At 43.7% G+C, this 20882-nt stretch overlaps 1 protein-coding gene across 6 annotated transcripts in view; it reads left to right on the top strand.

The window, feature by feature from the left end:
• Positions 1-20882, top strand: part of Nrf1 (nuclear respiratory factor 1) — a 71093-nt gene that overhangs the window by 16058 nt on the left and 34153 nt on the right. For all 6 annotated transcript variants that reach the window (XM_051151800.1, XM_051151799.1, XM_051151797.1 and 3 more), the window contains 5 exons: positions 1663-1803; positions 16273-16431; positions 17461-17658; positions 18437-18538; positions 20349-20506. In XM_051151800.1, coding sequence (XP_051007757.1) covers positions 1663-1803; positions 16273-16431; positions 17461-17658; positions 18437-18538; positions 20349-20506 — 758 coding nt within the window. The remainder of the gene's footprint in view (positions 1-1662; positions 1804-16272; positions 16432-17460; positions 17659-18436; positions 18539-20348; positions 20507-20882) is intronic.

Below are 20882 nucleotides of genomic sequence, written 5' to 3'. Positions count from 1 at the left end.
GTGGGGAGTGGGGGATGCATCGCCCAGTTGAGGGATCAGATAGAACTGAAACACCAGCTTTATGATTCCAGGAAATCTGCTTTACCAAGCAAGCTTAAATGGGAGCGCTGTGTTCACCTGAAATTTTGCTGCAAGTTACTCTAAAACATACTCTGTCGGCATTTTAACCAGTATTGTTAAGGAATTATATAGCATTCTTAGGTTTAGCCAAATAACAGAATATGGCTTTTTCCTGATTCATAAAAATGGCATACTTCATACTGGCTAATGTAATGGTGGTAACCCAGTGTTTTCCTGTCTTTGGATGTCAGGTATTGCCACCACAGTCAAAGGTGTTTGCATTCCTCCTATGGGCCTACATAGGAATTCAGCTTGATACACCAAGTTCAAAGAACCTAGACTTAGAAAAGTCAAAATTTGTTCCACTTCACCCCTGCCAATCCCCTTTGTGGATTTGAAGCATAAACACCCAGAAAATAGAAGTCTGTATCATGCCTTGATAGGACCAGACACTTTTGTCATAATAAACACACTGGTGATGATATTTGAAACTTTTTCTGTATTAGTATAAAACCGAATTAGTCAAGGTAGGGTGAGTCTAGTGTTTGGCCTACCTTTCCTTCATTCCCTTAGCCCTCCTAACTGGAGGACTCCAGAGCTTTGAAACTTGGACTGGTTCCTGCTGTTCAGCCTTGTGAGGTAGAGTATGGGGTCTCTTCTTTTGAGGCTCACAATGAGACACCAGTAAGGAATCAGTTCACTGAGCAGAAAACATTGTTGAACTTCTTGGCAAAATTCGTTTTGTTCCCTATGCCCTCAAGAGAATGCCTTAACGGCCTGAAAACAAGTAATTTCCCCTCCCATCTAGTCGTATTTCCATAATTCCTGGCTTTATTATCCCTAGTGACATCCTCATCCCGTGTATTCTCCTAAGTGAATAAGCCCATTGTTGATGTTTATGGCCCACTGTTTGCCCCTCTTCCTGCCTGTGATGGAAGCACGTGCACATGCGTTCTCTTGTCCTGAAATGCTGTTCACTGCAATGCTGAAGAACAGAGTCTAGTTCAGAGCTAGGCTGACATGTAGAAAGGCACCATGGCTTTGACCTGAAGGGAGGAGAGGTTGACCTGTGGGGCTCCCTGGCCTCAGTCCAGCCTCTGAAGGATCTTCTGTCCATGGAGTGCCTGACTTTCTCATAAAACAGCAGCAGTTTCCAATACATAAGAGCTTAGAGATGCAAGTCCTCAGATCTGAAACATTGTGACAGATAACTGTCACATTAGGTGTGACTGGAGACACAACTGGCCTAGGAAATGCTGAGTCATGAATGTTATTTACATTATACCTGGAACCCGTGACAGATCTCTGTGGATTGAGAAAACATGACTTCTAACCAAGAAGCAGTAGTATTTCTGTAGAACTTTCCCCACTGGTTCCTTCCTAGTGTTGTTACCTAAAATTTCATCATCTTTTCATTTGATTCTGTTCAGTGTGGTGTCGTTGGGGCCAGCGGGTATTTTCACCTTCTACTTGGAGGAGTGTTTGTTCTTGGGGCTCTGCAGTGGCTAAGGGAGACGGGCCCCACCCACTTTCTTGTTGCTTGGCACCAGCCCTCCCTGGCTGTTGAGCATCTTGTTTATTTCTGCTCTTAATTCCCTGCAGGTGCGAAAGTACAAGAGCATGATCCTGGAAGATCTGGAGTCTGCTCTGGCAGAACACGCCCCTGCGCCACAGGAGGTTAATTCAGAACTGCCACCTCTCACAATCGATGGGATTCCAGTCTCTGTGGACAAAATGACCCAGGTACAGGGCGGGGAGAGGAGGAGAAGCAAAGAGGAGATGCAAATGTGGGCGGGCCTCTCCTCACTTCTCTAGCTTTGTCTTTGGTGATGTGACCAAAGCATGAGACATAGACTAGAGTGTATGGCAGCCGTGGGGAAGACAACGCCCCAGGAAGAACCTCCTGACTGAGCACATGTGTACACCCTACCCTGCGAGCTGTGCTCGCTGTTGAGTGGGGTCTCTGTGCTAGTGAAGGAAACGTTCTGCTTCAGGTTAGTTTCACCTGAAAACTGTTCAAAGTTCGAGGCATCACAGTCAGGAGAGACAAGTTTAGCAGGCTGGGCTGCTCCTGCCCCCGATTTTCACCCCCTGCCCCCCAGGTTTTTGAGGTAGAGTTTCTCTAGGTAGCCTTGGCTGGACTGGAACTTGCTATACATAGCCAGCCTCAAACTCAGAGCTGCCTCAGCCTCCAAGTGCTGTGATTAAAGGCATGTGCCACCACACCTGAAACAAAGGAGGCTTTGTTTTGGTCTGTTTCTCCAGGTAGAATTTTCGAGCAATGGCTTTGTATTCTTTATTGCTGTTCAGTTCAGCTGCCCAGCATCTAAAATAGAGTGCCACCTGAGCAATGGCACCAGTTCAGCAGGTTCCCTGAACAGGTCTGGATCAGAGATTTATAAATATAAAGCCAGCTGGGTATTGTATCACATGGCCTATGATCCCAACACCTGAGGATGATGCAGGAGAATCACAAAGAGTTCAAGGCTAGCCTGGGATACATAATGAGACCCAGTCTTTTAAAAAAAGTTATAAACCCAAACCATAATCTTTTGATTATGTGGACATGAAGGCTAGTTCAGTGATTGTTCAGAAAGAAAGGCATATTCTATCCTTTCACAATTGGTGTTATATTCTTTGTTTTGTTTTGTTTTTTAAGATTTATTTATTTACTATGTATAGTATATGGTATTCTGCCTGCATGTACACCTGCGTAATGGAAGAGGGCACTAGATCTCATTATAGATGGTTATGAGCCATCGTGTGGTTGCTGGGAATTGAACTCAGGACCTTTGGAAGAATAGCCAGTTCTCTTAACCTCTGAGCCATCTCTCCAGTCCCTTTAAACTTTTTGTTTTGGTTTTCGAGACAGGGTTTCTCTGTGAGTAGCTTTTGTAGACCATGCTGGCCGCCAACTCACAGAGATCTGCCTGCCTCTGCCTCTGCCTCCCAAGTGCTGGGATTAAAGGTGTGTGCCACCACAAAAGACCTGGTGTTATATTCTATTGCTAGATCCATTTTGCATGGTTAATTTTAAGTGCAGGCATGGTGGCGCATGCCTTTAATCCCAGCACTTGGGAGGCAGAGGCAGGCAGATCTCTGAGTTCAAGGCCAGCCTGGCCTACAAAATGAGTCCTGGACAGCTAGGACTATAAGAGAAACCCTGTCTTGGGGGGGAAGAATGTAAGAATCTACTCTGTCTGTCAGCCATAAAGTGTATGTGAAGCCAGCTGAAGCTCTGGTGTCAGATACTAGTGTAGAATTCTCTTCCGGGATAGGTTTTTCTTCCTCACTGCCATGTTTGATGTGTTAGTTGAAATGGTCTGAGGTTTGATGATGATAAACATGCCTAAATGCTGATTTTCACAAAGAGCAGCCAATAGCCACAGAAATTGGAGCAAATAGTTACTGTTTGGAAAGCAAATCACGGGAACCTCAGTGTGCTCCATTCCGTGCCACAGACTTGGTGGGCACAGCCTGGTGCAGTGACAGACCCAAGGAAAGCCATGCTTCCTCAGCAGCTAGATTCCGGGCTGCCGCAGGCCTGTGTGCACACTGCCATACAGTCCTCCGTTCCCTTCTCACCACAGTAGATGACAGAGAGTTCTAAGTGCTACCGCATTTTACAGGAGCCCCGTGAGGTGCGTAAAGACAGTTGCCACCAAGCCTGATGGCCTGGACCCAGTCTCCAGAACCCACATGGTGGAAGGAGAGAGCTGGCCCTCAAATGCTGTCCTCTGACTCCCTTATGTGCTCTGTGGTAATGCTGCCCACACTAAAATACATATTTAAAACTTACATAAAGAGGAGTAAGTAGGGTGATAAAGGACCAACCCCAATTGAATGGAAATTTCTAAGTCTCCAGATACTGGTATTTTCTCCCTCTGCTTTTTATTGTTGTTTTGCTTTCCTCATATACTTTCATCTTAAGCTGAGCCAAGTACCTCTATCTTAAATGATCTTAAACCCTTTCATTTTAATAGTAGCAAGAGGAATGTTTAATTTCAAACTAGGCATGGGGAAAGCACTTGTGCATACTGTCCGTGAGAATGTGGCTGGCAGAGTTTCTAGAAGGCAGGTGGACTGTGCAGAGTGGAGCGGTAAGTACACATGTCCAGCGCTGAACAGATGGCTCAGGGGTTAACTTGAGTTTGGTTCTTAGCAACTATGTTCTCAGTGGCTTACAACTGCCTGTACCTCGGCTCCAGGCAACCTGACAGCCTCTGCTGGTATTTAAGCTCATATGTTATACCCACACAAATGTGTACGCATAATTCAACATAAAAAGTATAAATAATCTTTAAAAGGTGTGTGGGTTGCTCTCTATTAAAGCAGCCATGATCATTTACTGTTTGTGACAGCATTGCTTACAATAGGAGAAGTTTGAGAGTATGGAATTTAAGTGCTTAAGTTATGATAGGAGTGCCCACTGCTCACATGGGGGGATCATACCATGGCCCACAGGCGACATGGTTAGTACTACTCAGACCTACTGGGCTCTTAAAACAGTGCCCCCTGTTGCAGTAGGATAGTACCTATGATACATAGCAGATAACTTGTAACTGCATTTCTCACAGACTTAATTGTAGGTTGGGGCTTTACTATTTTTCTTTTCTTTTCGAAGGCTAGATTTTTCCTTTTTTAATTTAGAGAACACAAAGTTAGAGCTGATTGACCTCATTTTCCAAAATGTGTACACAAAGCATGCCTAAAAGTATGTACACTGGGGCTGGAGAGATGGCTCAGCGGTTAAGCATACTGACTGCTCTTCCAGAGGTCCTTAGGTCAATTCCCAGCAACCACATGGTAGCTCATGACCATCTGTAATCAGATTTGATGCCTTCTTCTGTTATACATGCAAATAGAACACTCATATAAATAAAAATATAAAACTTTTAAAAGTGTGTGCACTACAGTTGGTTTTTGTTTTTTAACACTAAAATTTTAAGAACATACATCAATACACTAAGTGATGGATGGTTCCATTAGGATGGCTTTTCTTAGTTGATATCATAGATTATTAATTTTTAGGGGTTTTTTTTTTTTTCTTTTCTTTTTTCTTTTTTTGATTTTTCGGGACAGAGTTTCTCTGTGTAACAGCTCTGGCTGACCTGCAACTCACTCTGTAGACCAGGCTGGCCTTGAACTCACAGAGATCCACCTGCCTCTGCCTCCCAAGTGCTGGGATTAAAGGCGTGTGCCACCACTGCCAGGCTGGGTTTTTTCTTTTATTTATATATATATATAACATTTTTTCTTTTTCTTCTTCTTATCATCATCATCATCATCATCATTATTATTATTGTCATTATTTGGGGGGCGTTCAAGACAGGCTTTCTCTATGTAGCCTTGGCTGTCCTAGACTCACTTTGTAGATGAATCCGGACTCAAACTCACAGCAATCTGCCTACCTCTGCCTCCTGAGTGCTAGGATTATAGGCATGCGCCACCACGGCTTCTTTTATATTTTTATAATCACAGAAATAAAAGTATTTTCAGTTTTTATATTAAGCTTGGGTTTTGTTTGTTCGTTTTGGGTATTTTTGTTTTCTTTTCTTTGTTTTTTAGGGAACAAACTTGATGTTTCTGCTCTGTTTTGACCAAAGATCATTTTTCTTTATGTTGGGATGAAAAATGTGAACTCTTTTTACCACCTTGGATTTCTATAGAGTATGGGAGCCACACAGTTATTCTTCACAGAGGCACCTCCTCTGTTCTTGCGTGCTTGCGTGTTCCCTCCCCCGTCACTCCCTCCCCCCATCCCCCGCCTCTCTTTGTGTGTGTGTGTGTGTGTGTGTGTGTGTGTGTGTGTGTGTGTGAGTGTGAGAGAGAGAGAGAGAGAGAGAGAGAGAGAGAGAGAGAGAGAGAGAGAGAGAATGAATATGAGAGAGAGAGAGAGAATATGTGTTTCTACTTCATAGTCCAGAAAGCAGAATTCAGATCTGACTATAGGCATAAAACAAGTGTGACAGAGTGTTAATTCTAGATTTCAGACCATATGAGTGTCTGTGACTTTGTTAAAGTGACCAAGTCCCAGGAAACAAATAGACTCTGGTAACCGTCTAGCTGCACTGTGGGATGTGGAGGGCTCGTGTTTCTGTGGAGCTAAAGTGAGTGTGTGATGCTATTCCAGACCTGAAGATGTGTCCTGTCATCCAAGGGTACTCATTGCATGCTGGCCTAATGTTAACTTTTTTGATCCTCTGTAAATTAATAGTTTACCCATTTTTATAAGAAAGTTAAGATCTAGTTTCTAGTCCCAGCACTATTATATACTAATTCTAGACCTCACTTATATAAGCTTTCCTGCCTCATAAAGTTAGAGAAAGTAAAATTTAGGTATTGTGGAGTAAAGTGCTTTGAAAATCAAACTATCTCACAATTTTATTACAATTAGCTTTTTCAAAATTGTATTATTTAATACTTAATTTTAGAAAACTTAAGACTTTACTATTTTATTTCTTCTCAAACGCTGTATAGCCCTGGTTTGCCTGGAATTTCCTATGTAGATCAGGCTAGCCTCAGACTGGCAGAAACTCATCTGTTTCTCCCTTCTCAGTGCTGGAATTAAAAACATGTGCCACCATACCTAGGTGCAATTGACTTTATTTTCAACTGGGGGTACAGGGTAGGGAGAGATTATGTTTTTATGTATGCAGAAGCCAAAAGACAGCATCTTTTACCCTCCAGTCCTCTGCAAGAACAGTAAACATTCTAAACTGCTAAACCAGCTCCCCAGCTCCCCTTTCTACCCTCCTTAAACACTGAAAATTGCCTCATGCAGATAGATGGAAGTTACAGGACGGAGTTGTTGAACTCATCCAGAATTGACTGCCCTGTGTTCAGGAGGCAGAGCTGTGGGTGGGGCTTTGCTGTTGTGCTTCGGGTTTTTTCTTATCTTTTTTGCTTTACTTTTGAATGTATAATTCTTGTCTGAGTGTGGTGGTGAAAGTAGGAGGACCAGAAGTTCAAGTTCAAGTCAGCTTTGGCTGCACAGCAAGTTTATGGACAGCCTGGGCAGTATGAAACCTTGTCATAAAAAACCACATACACACAGGAAGAGAAGGAAGTATAATTCTTTTTCTAAACCACTCTTAAATAAAAAATTGAGAAGGTTGAGGTAAGGTTTAGCAGAGTAACCTACTTTTGGGGTGGGTTAGGTTCTATGTTACCCAGAGTAGTTTTGAACATTTTCCACCCCCAGACTTCGTCTTACTGTGTAGCTCTGGCTGTCCTAGAATTCACTATGTGACCAGGCTAGCCGTAAACTCACAGGCATGCCTCTGCCTCCTAGGTTAAGAATTAAAGGTGCTGTGTGCCGCCGTACCCAGAAAATCTTGACCATTTGAGCTCAAGCAATTCTGCCTCAGCCTCCCAGGTAGCAGAGACTCTAGGTGTGGACTATATTGTGCAGGCCTTGTTTTTCAGAAAATCAGCACCTCATGTTAGCAAGTCATTCCAGGACTGACAGAGCAGGATCTAGAGAGTGGCTTCATCTGTGCTTCTCAGACACCACTGTGTGGGCAGGCACTGCCAGCTCTTGTCAGGTGCCCACTGTGATCAGTAGTTCTGGAGCAAGCCCTCAGGTCCACGCTTGATGCCAGCCTCTGCTGCTAGTTCTCAGCTGCACTTAAAGCCAGAGAACTACATTGTTTCCTGAGGAGTTTTCAGTCAGTCCCCTGGGGTGGGACAACACACAGCCTCTACTTCAGCATTTGAGAGGCAGGCGGGAGCTGGTGGATCTCTGTGAATTGGAGGACAACCTGGTCTACGAAGTGAGTTCCAGGCCAACAAAGCTTTATGGTGGGTAGGGGAGAGGAGTTAGTTCTTCTGGCGCAGTTGAGCAGGATAGGACGTCCGTACTCTGGAGAGGATGTACATATTGGGGAAAGCTGTATTTGAAAAGATCTGTAAACAGTCTGCTCTACTCCCTCCTTCCCTGCTGTTCTCACTGCCCCTTGACCTTGCGGTCCTTTACTCTCACTGGGGCCATCTTTGTTGCCTTAATGGTCCCTGGGAGGGATGATGCAACTGGACAGTAATTCTCTAGTTTCAGGAAACCTTCTGAAGCAGTTCACACAGCAGTTGCTTCATTAGGAGGGGTTAGTCACACTCTTTGATTCATTTTCCTTGTCAGGGTTTTTGAGGGCTTTGTTTTGTTTTGATAAAGCATGGGTCTAGTCTTTCCTACACAAACAGTAGAAAACATTATGCTAAGTAAAATAGAGGGAAATGAACATACGACCTCACAAAACGAGGTAAAGCCATAGTGATAAAAAGTAAAGGTTACACTGGGCGTGGTGACACACGCCTGTAATCTGAGCACTTGGGAGGCAGAGGCAGACAGATCACTGGGAGTTCGAGGCCAGCCTGATCTGCAAAGTGAGTCTAGGACAGCCAAGGCTACACAGGGAAACCCTGTCTGGGGGGGTGGGGGGGAGTAAAGGTTACTAGGGGTTGGGGGGCTTAAAATGAGGAGGGAAAGTAGTAACAGAGTTTTTATTTGGGATGATAATGAAGAAAGTTCTGGAAGTAATCATACAACATAGTGAATACACCATATGTCCCTGAGTTGTACGTGTTAGGGTAGTGATTTTATGTTATATATAAAAAACAATTTAAAGGGGAAAAGGGGGAGCTGGTGGTCTTCAAGGTTGGCTTCACACTAAGCCACCCGAGGAATTTAAAGTCAGGCCAATTAAGTGTGAGTCTTTGCGGATGGAAGTTAAACAGCTGTAGTTTTACCCTCAGATTCTGTGTTAGCCACTGCTGTAAGCAACAGTTCCAGCTGCCTCTCTATGCCAAGCAGGCTGCCTTTTTTATGGGTGGAGTGTCATGTAACTCAGGCCAACTGACACTGAACTGGAAGTCCTCCTGTCTCTGACTCCCAATGTTAGCATTACAGACCTATGTCACCACACCCAGCAGGCTTTTCTTACTATCTGAAGTTTTCAGAGTATGAATGTACAGCATGCCTTGCCATGCTTTGCAAGATATCAAGTGGAAGGAATAGGCATATCCCAGTGGTAGAGTGCTTGCCTAGCATTCAAGCTGCAGCACCACCAAAGGGAAGAGAGGCAGGCAGGCAGGCAGGCGTCTCTGACCTCCACCTGGCTGGAGACATGCCTCAGTGCATAAGGGCTTGTCATACAAGTATGAGAACCTAAATTCAAATAGCCACATCCCATGTATGTCTGTGTCTGTCTGTCTGTCTGTCTGCCTGCCTGCCTGCCTGTCTCTCTCTCTCACGTACGCACGCACGCACGCACACACACACACACACGCGCACACACACACACACACACCCCTTTTTAAAAGATCATGTAGGCATATTGATATAAAAAGATAATAAAAACATGGTATAGGGCCAGCAAGTTAGCTCAGCAGGGGAAGGCACTTGGCCTCCAAATCCAATATGATTGAAGTCCAATACCTGGGACCCACATGGTAGAAGATGAAAGCCAACACCCATGCCATGGCATGCAGACATACATAAAACATACATGCATAGTAATTTTTTAAATGTGATATAAGCTGGACATGGTGGCACATGCCTTTAATCCCAGCACACCAAAGCCAGGCACAGGTGGATCTCTGAGTTCAAGGCCAGCCTGGTCTACAGAGCAAATTCCAGGCCAGCCAGGGCTACACAGAGAAACCCTGTCTTGAAAACAAAACAACAACAACAAAAGAAAAATATATATTCTTAGAGCAAGGTATATATATATATACATTTTTTTTTTTTAAGCAGTGAAGCATAAAGTATACTTAATGCTGAGAAAAGGGATAATGACCATGTAAATTACACATTTAGGAGGATACTATAAGACCAAGGAAATATTTGCAACTTATATGGTAAAGAATTAATATATGGAACAAATTAATGCTTCCTTCAAATTGATAAGAAAAATTAGGGGCTGGAGAGATGGCTCAGAGGTTAAGATCACTACTTGTTCTTCCAAAGGTCCTAAGTTCAATTCCCAGCAACCACATGATGGCTCACAACTATCTATAATGAGATATGGTAATCCTCTTCTGGTATACATGCAGGCATAATACTGTATAGTTAATAAATAAACGAATCTTTTAAAAATGAAAATAAATAAAAGAACAAATAACCAATAAACATATTTTTAAAAATTTTTAATTCACTAGTAATAAAAATAGGGAACTATTTCCTCCATATCAGATAAGGCCAAACCCGAAAGCTTAGTAGTTAACAAGAAAGAAAGATGTGAAGGAAATGTGGACCGTCTAGCTGAAGAGAGATCTCAGCCATTAAGCACACTTGTAGGTCCTACAAGGGATCTGGCATCAATTCCTAGAGCCTACATGGTAGCTTAGAGCCTTATATAACTCTGGTTCTGGGGAATTTAATGCTTTCTTCTGACCTCTGTGGATACCAGGCATACATGTAGTACACATACATACATGCAGGCAAAACACCTATACACATAGAATTAAAATTTTTTTAAAATGTAAAGGCAAGTGTAGAACAGTGAGTACTGTCACTGTGGGTAGGAGAAGGAAAGGTGGTATCTGTCAGTTTTGAGTGTGTACCTTTTACCAACAGTTTCACTTTCCACAGTTTCTTAAGGTACACACAATAGACACGATGGTGCATGCTTTTAGCCCACCTCTCAGGAGACAGCAGCAGACAGGTCACTGTGAGTTTGAGGAGGAAGAAGAATCAGAGGAGAAAGAGAAGAAGCTCCTCGTGAAGCATGCATGAGATGCACTGTATGACTTCTCTCTAATGACACAGTATCATGTAATGGGTAGAATGGGCCTACAGGGAAAGCTGTTCATCAGTCTAAGGCTTCTGGAGGGGAGACTGAGTTGATAGGCCAGCAGGCCTCTTATTTTAGTGTGCAGTTTACAAAAAGAGTATAACTACCACAAGCCAGCGGAGACTGACCAACCTGAGAGTAGAAAAAGTGAGACTTGAAGGGCAACACATTAAGGGGTTCCTAGGGTGTGAAAATGGAGGCAAACATGTGACTTGTCTGAAGAAGTGAATAAATGAGTGACTCCACTGGCTGGTCCTCGACCTCACTCACCTGAAGTTACACTTGCACTGGGTTCCCATGTTTTCTATGGCACTGTGTTTTGAGTGGGGAGATAATGCAATTGAGAAAAGCCAGTGTTCAAGACACCCCAGTGTTTGTGTTGGCAATTGTAGGCAACTACATTTCTCATCAGGATTTAGCCACTTTGCTCATCTCTGAACAGAAGTTGGTAGTGCAAATAATCCAGATAATGAGCAAGGAAATCATTGTGCTTTAGTTCTCTAGTGCCCTTGAAGTACACATTGGATGTAAGGTGTCTGTCAACTTGGAAGTTCTTCACTTCAAAGTCAAATAACACCTGGCTGATGTTATCTCAGGGTAAAGGGCCTGAGTTCACAATTCCCACAACCACATGAAGTCAGGCATGGTGATACATGTCTGTACTCCCAACTCTTTTGTCTGTTTGTTGTTTGGATTTTTTGCTTTTGTTTTTCTGAGACAGGCTTTCACTGTGTAACCCTGGCAGTCCTGGAACTCACTCTAGGCCAGGCTGGCTTGTAACTCACAGAGACCCACCAGCCGGTCTCTGCCTCCTTGAGTGCTGGGGTTAAAGGCCTGTGCCACCACTGCCAGAGAATCCCCAGGAGCTCACAGGCCAGTCACCTGGTGGATTGCAGTGATGACAAAGAGTGAGGCCTTTGAAAGTAGAAAGTGAGGACCTTCATCCAAGGTTGTCCTTCGTCCTCCACACAAATGTTGTAGCATAGCTCATACACATAGAGACAAAAAATAATAATTTCCAGTTTACCTTCTCTGCCATGTCATGATTTTCTTGTAGACTGTAGAAATCTTACCTTTTGCATAGCTTAATATGTGCTACTTCTCTTTAAATTTGTTACACAGTTGTCCTCACTGTATATAATACTCAAATCCACAGGTGCACACATTCTTACAGAAAGTGGAACATAGTGTTCTGTGTGAGGTCTGTCTGAGTCTTTCCGTTAAGTTACCTCTGCGTTACCTATAATATCATCCAATACAATGTAAATCCATATGAGCAATTGTTAGACTGTGTTATCTAGGAAATAACTACAGAAAAGATCAGTCAGCACATAATCAGTACAAGTGAGTTTTGTTTTTGTTTTTGTTTTTTTACCCTGAGTATTTGTTTCACAGTTGGTTGAACCTGCAGATACATAACTCACAGACACCAAGGACTGATTTGTACTCCATAGAGTTAGGAGACGTACTGACTTGAAAGTTCTTTCCTTACAACTGCACCTAATAGCCAATGAGGACCCTCAAAGATCCCTGGTATAAAGATAGAGGGAATGAGGAGCAAATGGTATTTTGGAGTGTGTTAAGGATAATACATTTGCTGAACAGCAAATAAATAATAACTAAATACAGATGGCAGATTGCTAGCACAGTAAGGACTACTGTTTCATTTTAGCTGTTTTGGGCTTTGGCTATCCTAGACTTTGTAGATCTGCCTGCCTCTGCCTCCCGGGTGCTGGGATTAAAGATGTGCACCACCATACCCTGCTTAGCTTTTATTATGTGTCCAGATATTAGATCAAGAATGATGGCTTGAGAGTGGGGCATGGTGGCGCACGCCTTTAATCCCAGCACTTAGGAGGCAGAGGCAGGCCGTTCACTGTGAGTTCTAGGACTGCCTGGTCTACAAAGAGAGTCTAGCACAGCCAACTACCCAGAAACTCTGTCTTGAAAAACTGAAAAAGAAAAGAAAAGAAAGGCAAGGCTTGCATATGCTAATGGGAGCGTTCTACTGTTTAGTCCAGCTCTTCAATTAGGCTGTTGAGCATTTTTGGAGTTCTTTTATTTCAAAACCGTCTCTAGTGAATATGTGCTTGCCTTTTTTGTGATTGGATGTGATGTAATCCAGGCTGCCCTGGAACTTGATATATAGCTAAGAATGACCTTGAACTGATCTTCCTGTTTCCACCTCCTGAATGCTGGGATTACAGACAAGTGTCACCATGCCCAGTTTTGTTTCCATATAATCTTTTTTTTTTTTTTTTTTAACTATTTTCATTTTTATTTTTATTTACTTTACAGCCTGGTCACAGACACCAGCCCCCCTCTCCTCTCCTCTCCTCCTCAGATCTCCTCCTGCATTCCCCCATCCCCTTATCCTCAGAGAAGGGGAGGCCCCACCATGGGTACCAAGCCCACCCTGGCACCTCAATTCACAGGAGGACTAAGTGTATCCTCTCTCACTGAGGCTGGATGAGGCAACCCAGCTATGTGAAAGGGATCCAAAGGCAAGCAACAGTATCAGAGACAGCCCCTGCTCTAATTGTTAGGGGACACACATGAAGAACAAGCTGCCCATCTGCTACATATGTGTAGGGGTCTAGGTCCAGTGTATGCATGATCTTTGGTATGTGGTTCAGTCTCTGTGAGCCCCCATAGGCCCAGGTTAGTTCATTCTGTAGGTCTTGTGGTGTTTGATCCCTCCAGCTCCCTCAATTATTCCCCCTACTCTGTTTTTTTTTGGGGGGGGGTTTACTTCATATTGTATGTCTGTACACCACATACATGTAGTACCTGCAGATACCAGAAGAAGGAATCCGATTCCCTGGGACTGCACTTAATAGACTGTTATGAGCTACCATGGAACTCATGAAGTCAAGGAATCAAACTTGGGTCCTCTGGAAGAGCAGTCAGTGTTCTTCACTGCAAGCCCTCTTTCTAGCTCCTACATTTTTTGCTTTTGATTGCTACTGACATGAATTTGATACCGCTTTCTCTCCAGTTGTACCCTGGAAGGAGCAGTATTTTTCTACTGTGGTGGCTTGGAATAAGTTTACTGGCTAACGTAGGGCTCTATAGGCTCACATAGGGCCCTATAGACTCACAAGAGACCTATGTCAGAATGAGAGCAGCCACGCAAACTTATTCAAGCCCAATTAAAGGACAGTCAGAGTAAGATCCTGCTGATTGTCTCCCTGGGGATCACAGACAAACCTCCCTTAACAAGCACAGCGAAAAGCTTTGCTTCTCAAACTCTCTAGGACCAGTAATTAATCCAACTGGCAATAAAGACACAGAGTTAAATTCTGGAAAGGAATTATTTAACTCTTTCTATGCTAGACAACTGATAACTGATTTTCCCCTTATAGTCCCTTTCTGGTCAGGGCCTATACCTGTAGTCCCAGCACTGAGGAGGCTGAGGCTGGAGACTCTGAAGTTCGAATCCTGGTTCAAATCATTGATTTATACATATACATGTATACATATATATATATAATATATATTTGTATCACATATATAAAAATAGTTAGTTAGTTAGTTAGTTTTTCGAGACAGGGTTTCTCTGTGTAGCCTTGACTGTCCTAGACTCACTTTGTAGACCAAGCTGGCCTTCACATGCCTCTGCCTCCCAAGTGCTAGGATTAAAGGCGTGCGTCACCATACTCAGCTTTCTTTGTATTTATTATTATTGACTTTTTTGAGAAAGAGAGTCTGTCTCTTTAAGTCGTCTTAGCATTTATTTGAGACAATTTAGAAGTAGCCTTCTTTTAAGGATGGTATCGGTTTATTTCATTTGTGTAGATATTGTTTTTTTATGTGAAGAAATAGAAAATGTATATAGCCCCTTTTCTGCTCTGTGTATCTGAGGCTAGAGAAAACACTCAAAAAACTATGATACAAGGGGAAATGACTTGGAGATACACTTTCTTAAAATAACTGTAGGAATGACCTCATGAGCCAGCTGATAGCGCAGGTTTGCAAATGGATGCATTTCTATTAGCCTGCCTTTTGATGCCTTAGCGCCAAATATACATGGAGAGTATTGTAGGCAGGAGGCTGTAAGCAGGAAGCACTTGGGAGGAGGTGAGTTGGCATGGCCCGCAGAGGGATCCAGGCCCGTCCTTATTACATAAGCAAACATGATTTGTGTTCATGGTCCCCTACTGTATTACAGGTTGTATTATCTCCTAGTGTGATGGGATTCTTTATTTATTGTAAGAAGAACTATAAGAACACCCAGTAGATCTCACACACACACACACACACACACACACACACACACACACCCCGTGTTTAAGTACTATATGCTCATTCTTTAAACATCCTCCACCCTTTTTGCTTTACCTTTTAGTTACAGCTATAGCCGGAATTTTTGAGTCTGACTTTTTGCTCAAAATACTCCTCTCTTTCTGATTTTATGGTGCAAAGGCAGCACAGATGTGTCCTCGGTGGGTACAGGGTGCTGCTCTCTGCAAGATCTAAGATTTTTAACTTAATTAACTGCTTTTCTTGCCCCAAATCATCATCATCCTTGCTGAAGAGTGTTCACAACACAGACCTACTGACCTCCTGCATGTGTGCACTGGTTCTGAGGCCAGGAAATAAGTATGTCAGTTGTCTGTGATTTAAACCTGCTTTGATCTCAACTAGCTTTGCAAAATCAAGCTGAGTAAAGTCCATGATGTATTCAGTGTACACAGTCGCTACATCCACCTCTGAGACTTGTATACGCTGGCCCAGCTTCCAGGGTACTTGGGAAAGAATAACTTGGGTTATTTTCATCTTACTAACTGGGAAAGCAATTTGTTTTCACATCTTACAAGCATCCACCTCTTCATGGATGTAATCCACCTTTTTTAAAAATGGTTTTTCAACACAGGGTCTCTCTGTGTAGCCTTGGCTATCCTGGAGTAGCTTTGTCGACCAGGCTGGCTTCGAACTCACAGCGATCTGCTTGCCTCTGCCTCCCAAGTGCTGGGATTAAAGGCATGCACCACCACACCCAGCTGTAATCCACCTTTTAGTGTTGGTGATGTTTTCACTTGGTTCTCTGGCAGTCCTGTTCCCTTTTTTCCTTCTTTAGTCGTCTTGATTCCCACCTCCAGTGCAGTGGTGACATGGACCACTAGCTGATGAGAATTATGGGAGGCAAATGAGGTGCGGCAGTGTCTGAGGCAGAAATCAGGTTTGGAGGTAGACATTGTTGCCCTTCTGAGAACAGGTCTACAAAATGCAGCTTTTAAGGTCCTCTTAACCCATGGGTGTAGCCTCCCCAGTCAATCACGAGCAGAAGTAACTGCAGGAAGCAGTAGGCTCTCAGCGCTCCCATTGGGAGTTGTTTCATGCTCTTAGGGTTTGGCCAGGCCACAAGCACATCCCAGGTGTTGGTCATGAGTTCACTGGTGACTATGCTCTTCTCGTCCAGGCTCAGCTTCGGGCATTTATCCCAGAGATGCTCAAGTACTCCACAGGTCGGGGGAAACCAGGCTGGGGAAAAGAAAGCTGCAAGCCTATCTGGTGGCCAGAAGACATCCCATGGGCCAACGTCCGCAGTGATGTCCGCACAGAAGAGCAGAAGCAGAGGGTGAGCTCCTCCGAGTTGCCCACTGCCCAGCTTCTGTCACTTCTGCTTCTTGGCTACAAAGTCTCAGAACATTTTAGTCAACCCTGTCCCTCCAAAGAAGCTGTATATTGTCTGATATACAGCCCTTCTTGTTCATTACTCCATCACTGCACACAGAAAGATCAGGAAAGGCTGTGAATTTTTACTTGGTTTCTTCATAGCTGCTTTTGTAAAAGCTTTACTTACCCCAGAGAAACTTGAAGTTACAGGATTGGTCCTCTGAAAGCTTAGAAGTGGCCTTATTTCTGATTAGTAAGACTCGCTGTTGAGTGTGGCATGGTGACACATACCTGTAACCTCAGCACCAGAATCTCTAGTTTAAGGCCAGCCTGCACAACATAGTAAGCAATAGGCCAAACCCACTGCAGTCACTGAGGGGCTAGAAATGGCTGTGGTTCACAGTCATCTGCAGAAGCCCTGAATTCAGTTCCTAGCACACACATCAGGTAGCTGCAGCCACATGAAATTGTAGTTCCAGTGACTCAACACTGTCTGGCTGCCGTGAGATACACTCACACAGACACACACACAGATATGCATGTGTGTGTGCATACATGCATACATATATACATACATAGAAAAAATTTTGAAAGAATCACTATTGAAATCAGTTTAGTGTTAGAGGGGAAGTCTGCCCGGTGAGTGTGTTAGTTACAGCACTTTGAACTAGATAATGTTCCTTCCTTTTCTAAACTTTTAAAAAATTATGTCTGGAAGTTAACATATGCTTCTTGATCAGTGTTATATCTTATGAGAAATTTGAGAGTTTGGCCTCAGTTTGGAATAGGGCATAAAACCTAAAGCTAACTCAGACCTTAGGAAGGAAGGAAAGCCATCAGTTTCTTGTTCCAGAATAATTCTGTGAGAAATCCTACGAGAGTAACTCTGTACAAAGTTTGATAAGCACATGGCTGATTACTCCATAGTGGCCTGAGTACCAGAGTTCTGTGTGGCTGACTAAGCTTTCCCTTCCTGGCCTCCCGGTAACAGGTTTCATGGACCCAAGCATTACGGACCATAGTTAAAAACTGTTACAAGCAGCATGGGCGGGAGGACCTTCTCTATGCTTTTGAAGATCAGCAAACACAAGCGCAGGCCACCACCACGCACAGCATAGCCCATCTGGTACCATCTCAGACCGTAGTACAGACCTTCAGCAACCCTGATGGGACCGTGTCACTCATCCAGGTAAGTTAGCCTGACGGCTTAGGCAACATGGGTCAGTGCCACCTCACCTTGCACTGACGAAGTTTCTTTTACAGACATTATTCTTTGAGCATCATGCAGCAGCTCTAGCTCTTCCCAGCTAGAATGCTCATCTAAACAGTGTTTTGTTGTTTTTTTAATTTCATTTTATTCGAATGCTTCAAATGGGACTGAGGGCCTCACCCACACTAGGAAAGTACTCTGCTACATGACCGCACCTTATCTGCAGCCTTTGAACCGTATTTTACATTGTTTGCATTTTGTTTAATTCAGAGCTGTAAGTAGCTTCGGGAACATTTTCAAACAAAGCATCTGAAAATTGTTTCTTGGGTTGGGGTCAATTGAGTGGCAGATTGCTTACCTAGCATGTATTAAACCTATTACCTCAGTCCCCATCACCTTCAGAGAGGAATGGAGGACTGGGGAGGGAGAAGGAAAGAGAGGGGCGTGCACTTGGGAACACGTGCCAGGAAATACCTTTTATGATGTAAAACACTGATTATTGACAGGTGAGGAATCTCTAAAGTTCAGGTGGGGGTTAGAGCATGGGTTGACTGGCACCAAGCACTAGAATAGAATGCAGTCACTTTTCTAATACTGATTTGGTTGAAGTAAAATTCTGAAACTCATGCTAGTCTCTAAGAGATGATCTGGGTAATTCCCTTCCTGTCAGAAGGCATATTAGCCACATTTGGGGTTCGTGAGCCTTAGCTTACGTGGAGGGCGTACCCACAGACACTTAACTCCCTGTGTTTCTTAGGTTGGTACGGGGGCAACAGTGGCCACATTGGCTGATGCTTCAGAACTGCCAACCACAGTCACAGTTGCCCAAGTGAATTACTCTGCTGTGGCTGATGGAGAGGTAAGAAAAGGTTCCTGTATGCCCCTGTGAGACAGTGCGATAATAAGGGGAAGAACCGGCCCCGAAGAAGGAGGAGCACCCTTGTGTTAGCTCAGCCCTTTAAGCAGACCATGGCAGTTTAGAGACACGTCTAATACTATGTGTGTTAATTGTAACAGTTAAAATCCAAGATAACTACAACCCAAACCGACCTGTTGGAAACTTAGAATTTTCTACTTGTAATACTCTATTTTGTATAAAACACAATAAAAGGGATTATCCCTTCAATAATCTTACGAGAAAGACTGTGTAGGGGCTCCCATTGCTCAGCATGGGGGGGGGGGGAATATATATATTATATGTTATTTAGAGACACAGTACAAGTTGTGTGGACATTTAGAGTTCAGCATTAAAATTGTAAAGCAAACTCTGAATGTTGATTTTTAAAATATGTAATTTATTTAAAACTGCAACTGATAACAATGGTATATGTAATTCTGCTGGACAAAGGAAAAAAATAGCACCAAAGTATAAAGGCATTAAAGATGTGAATGTAAAGCCAGACGCCAGCACATGTGATGGGTTTGAAATTGTTGGGCACACTTTGGTAGGGCTTTTTGGTTTTTATTTTTGTTTTGTTTGTTGTTGTTGGGTTTTTTGTTTGTTTTTAAATGGAGTTCCTCTGTGTAACAGAGCTCCAGCTGTCCTAGAGCAGGCTGACCTCTGACTCACCAAGATTTACGTGCCTCTCCTAAATGCTAGGATTAAAGGTGTGTGCCACCACTACCTGACTGAATTTTTTGTTTGTTTTGGGTAGTTTTTTTTTTTTTTTTTTTTTTAAATCTTTATTTCATGTCATTGGTGATTTGCCTGCATGTATGTCTATGTGAGGGTGTCAGATCTTGGAGTTACAGACAGTTGTGAGCTGCCATGTGGGTGCTGAGATTTGAACTTGGGTCCTCTAGAAGAGCACTGAGCCATCTCTCCAGCCCTCTTTTGGTTGTTTTTTTAAGGAATATCAACTCAGCTGAAAGATAGATAGGCTCGATAGCAGGTAGGAAAATAAAGGAGTATGTGAGGGAATTGTTCTGAGTGCTCTCCAGAGGAATGATAGGCCTGGGCTGCTCAGACAGAGGAAAGCAACAGGAGAAAGGATCCAGGATGAGAGTGTTCCCTGGCCGGGATGCAGGCAGTCCACGCCCTCAGTTTTGAAAACACAAAATGGATACAATGGCTCAATCCACTAGATATAAGAGAAGCCACTGTTTTTAGTGGCCTCAGCACAGGCAGTAGGACATCTTCTGAGTCGCTTTACCTTCTGGGCTTAGAGCCCTCTCTCTGGAACACAATAGCATGCAGGCACACACAGTTAGTTACACAGGAAGGAAAGAGTGCCAGACTCAAGCAAGCACGACCAAGGAAAGCACTCTTAGAAGCAGGTGGTATCAAGTCTGCCCTTCTCCCATCCAACCCAGCAAGTTTTCTGCTTCTTTCCTCTACCCCCTTACTCTATCCATCTTTCCCTGCCTCCTTCCTTTCCTGTCTTTCTTGACAAGATCTTGCTATGTAGCCAGGCTGACCTGGGACTTGGGAGCCTCCTGAGGGCTGAGATTATAGACATGTGTTGCCATGCTTGACTCACATTATTTTCGGTGGTTTCTCTTGTATGCTTCCAGAACTACTTGATACAGGCACAATCAAATTCAAATGTAAACTCTAACAATCCCCTTCTGCACAAAATATAGCATGATGAAACTCCCCACATGTTACATAGGTTATGTCCTATGCGTTCACTTGACTGTTATGTTTTGACTTGTCCTTTCTGCCTCAGGTGGAACAAAACTGGGCCACGTTACAGGGAGGTGAAATGACCATCCAGACAACGCAAGCATCAGAGGCCACCCAGGCGGTAGCGTCACTGGCAGAAGCCGCAGTGGCAGCTTCTCAAGAGATGCAGCAAGGAGCCACTGTCACTATGGCCCTCAACAGGTGGAGGCAGGGTGGGGAGTGAGTGGGGTTGTAGGTCTGTCCTCAGCCACAGCTCACAGGGATAGCGTCAAGCTCACGTTATGCTGCTGTAGGGCTGGTTGTTTCTGCAGTGCTGTGAATGGAGCTCCCAGGGCCTCATGCATGTCAGGCAGACATTCTGATACTGAGCTACAGCACTTTGGTTTCTAATCAGCCTTCACCAAGAACATCTGAGCACATTCTCTTCAGGAATATTTAGGAAGAGCACACTACAGGAAGAGAGAAGCCTTTTCCAAAACATAATTACATGTCCCCTTCTGGCCACTTCCTACTGATTATTGGCAGGAAAGATCATCCCCATATTATTCTTCACTCTTGGCACAACTGTGTTTTCAGC

Source organism: Acomys russatus, chromosome 10 (genome assembly GCF_903995435.1).
Source record: "Acomys russatus chromosome 10, mAcoRus1.1, whole genome shotgun sequence".
Taxonomy (NCBI): domain Eukaryota; kingdom Metazoa; phylum Chordata; class Mammalia; order Rodentia; family Muridae; genus Acomys; species Acomys russatus.
The sequence above is the reverse complement of the archived record's forward strand: the minus strand, read 5'-3'. Positions and strand labels throughout refer to the sequence as shown.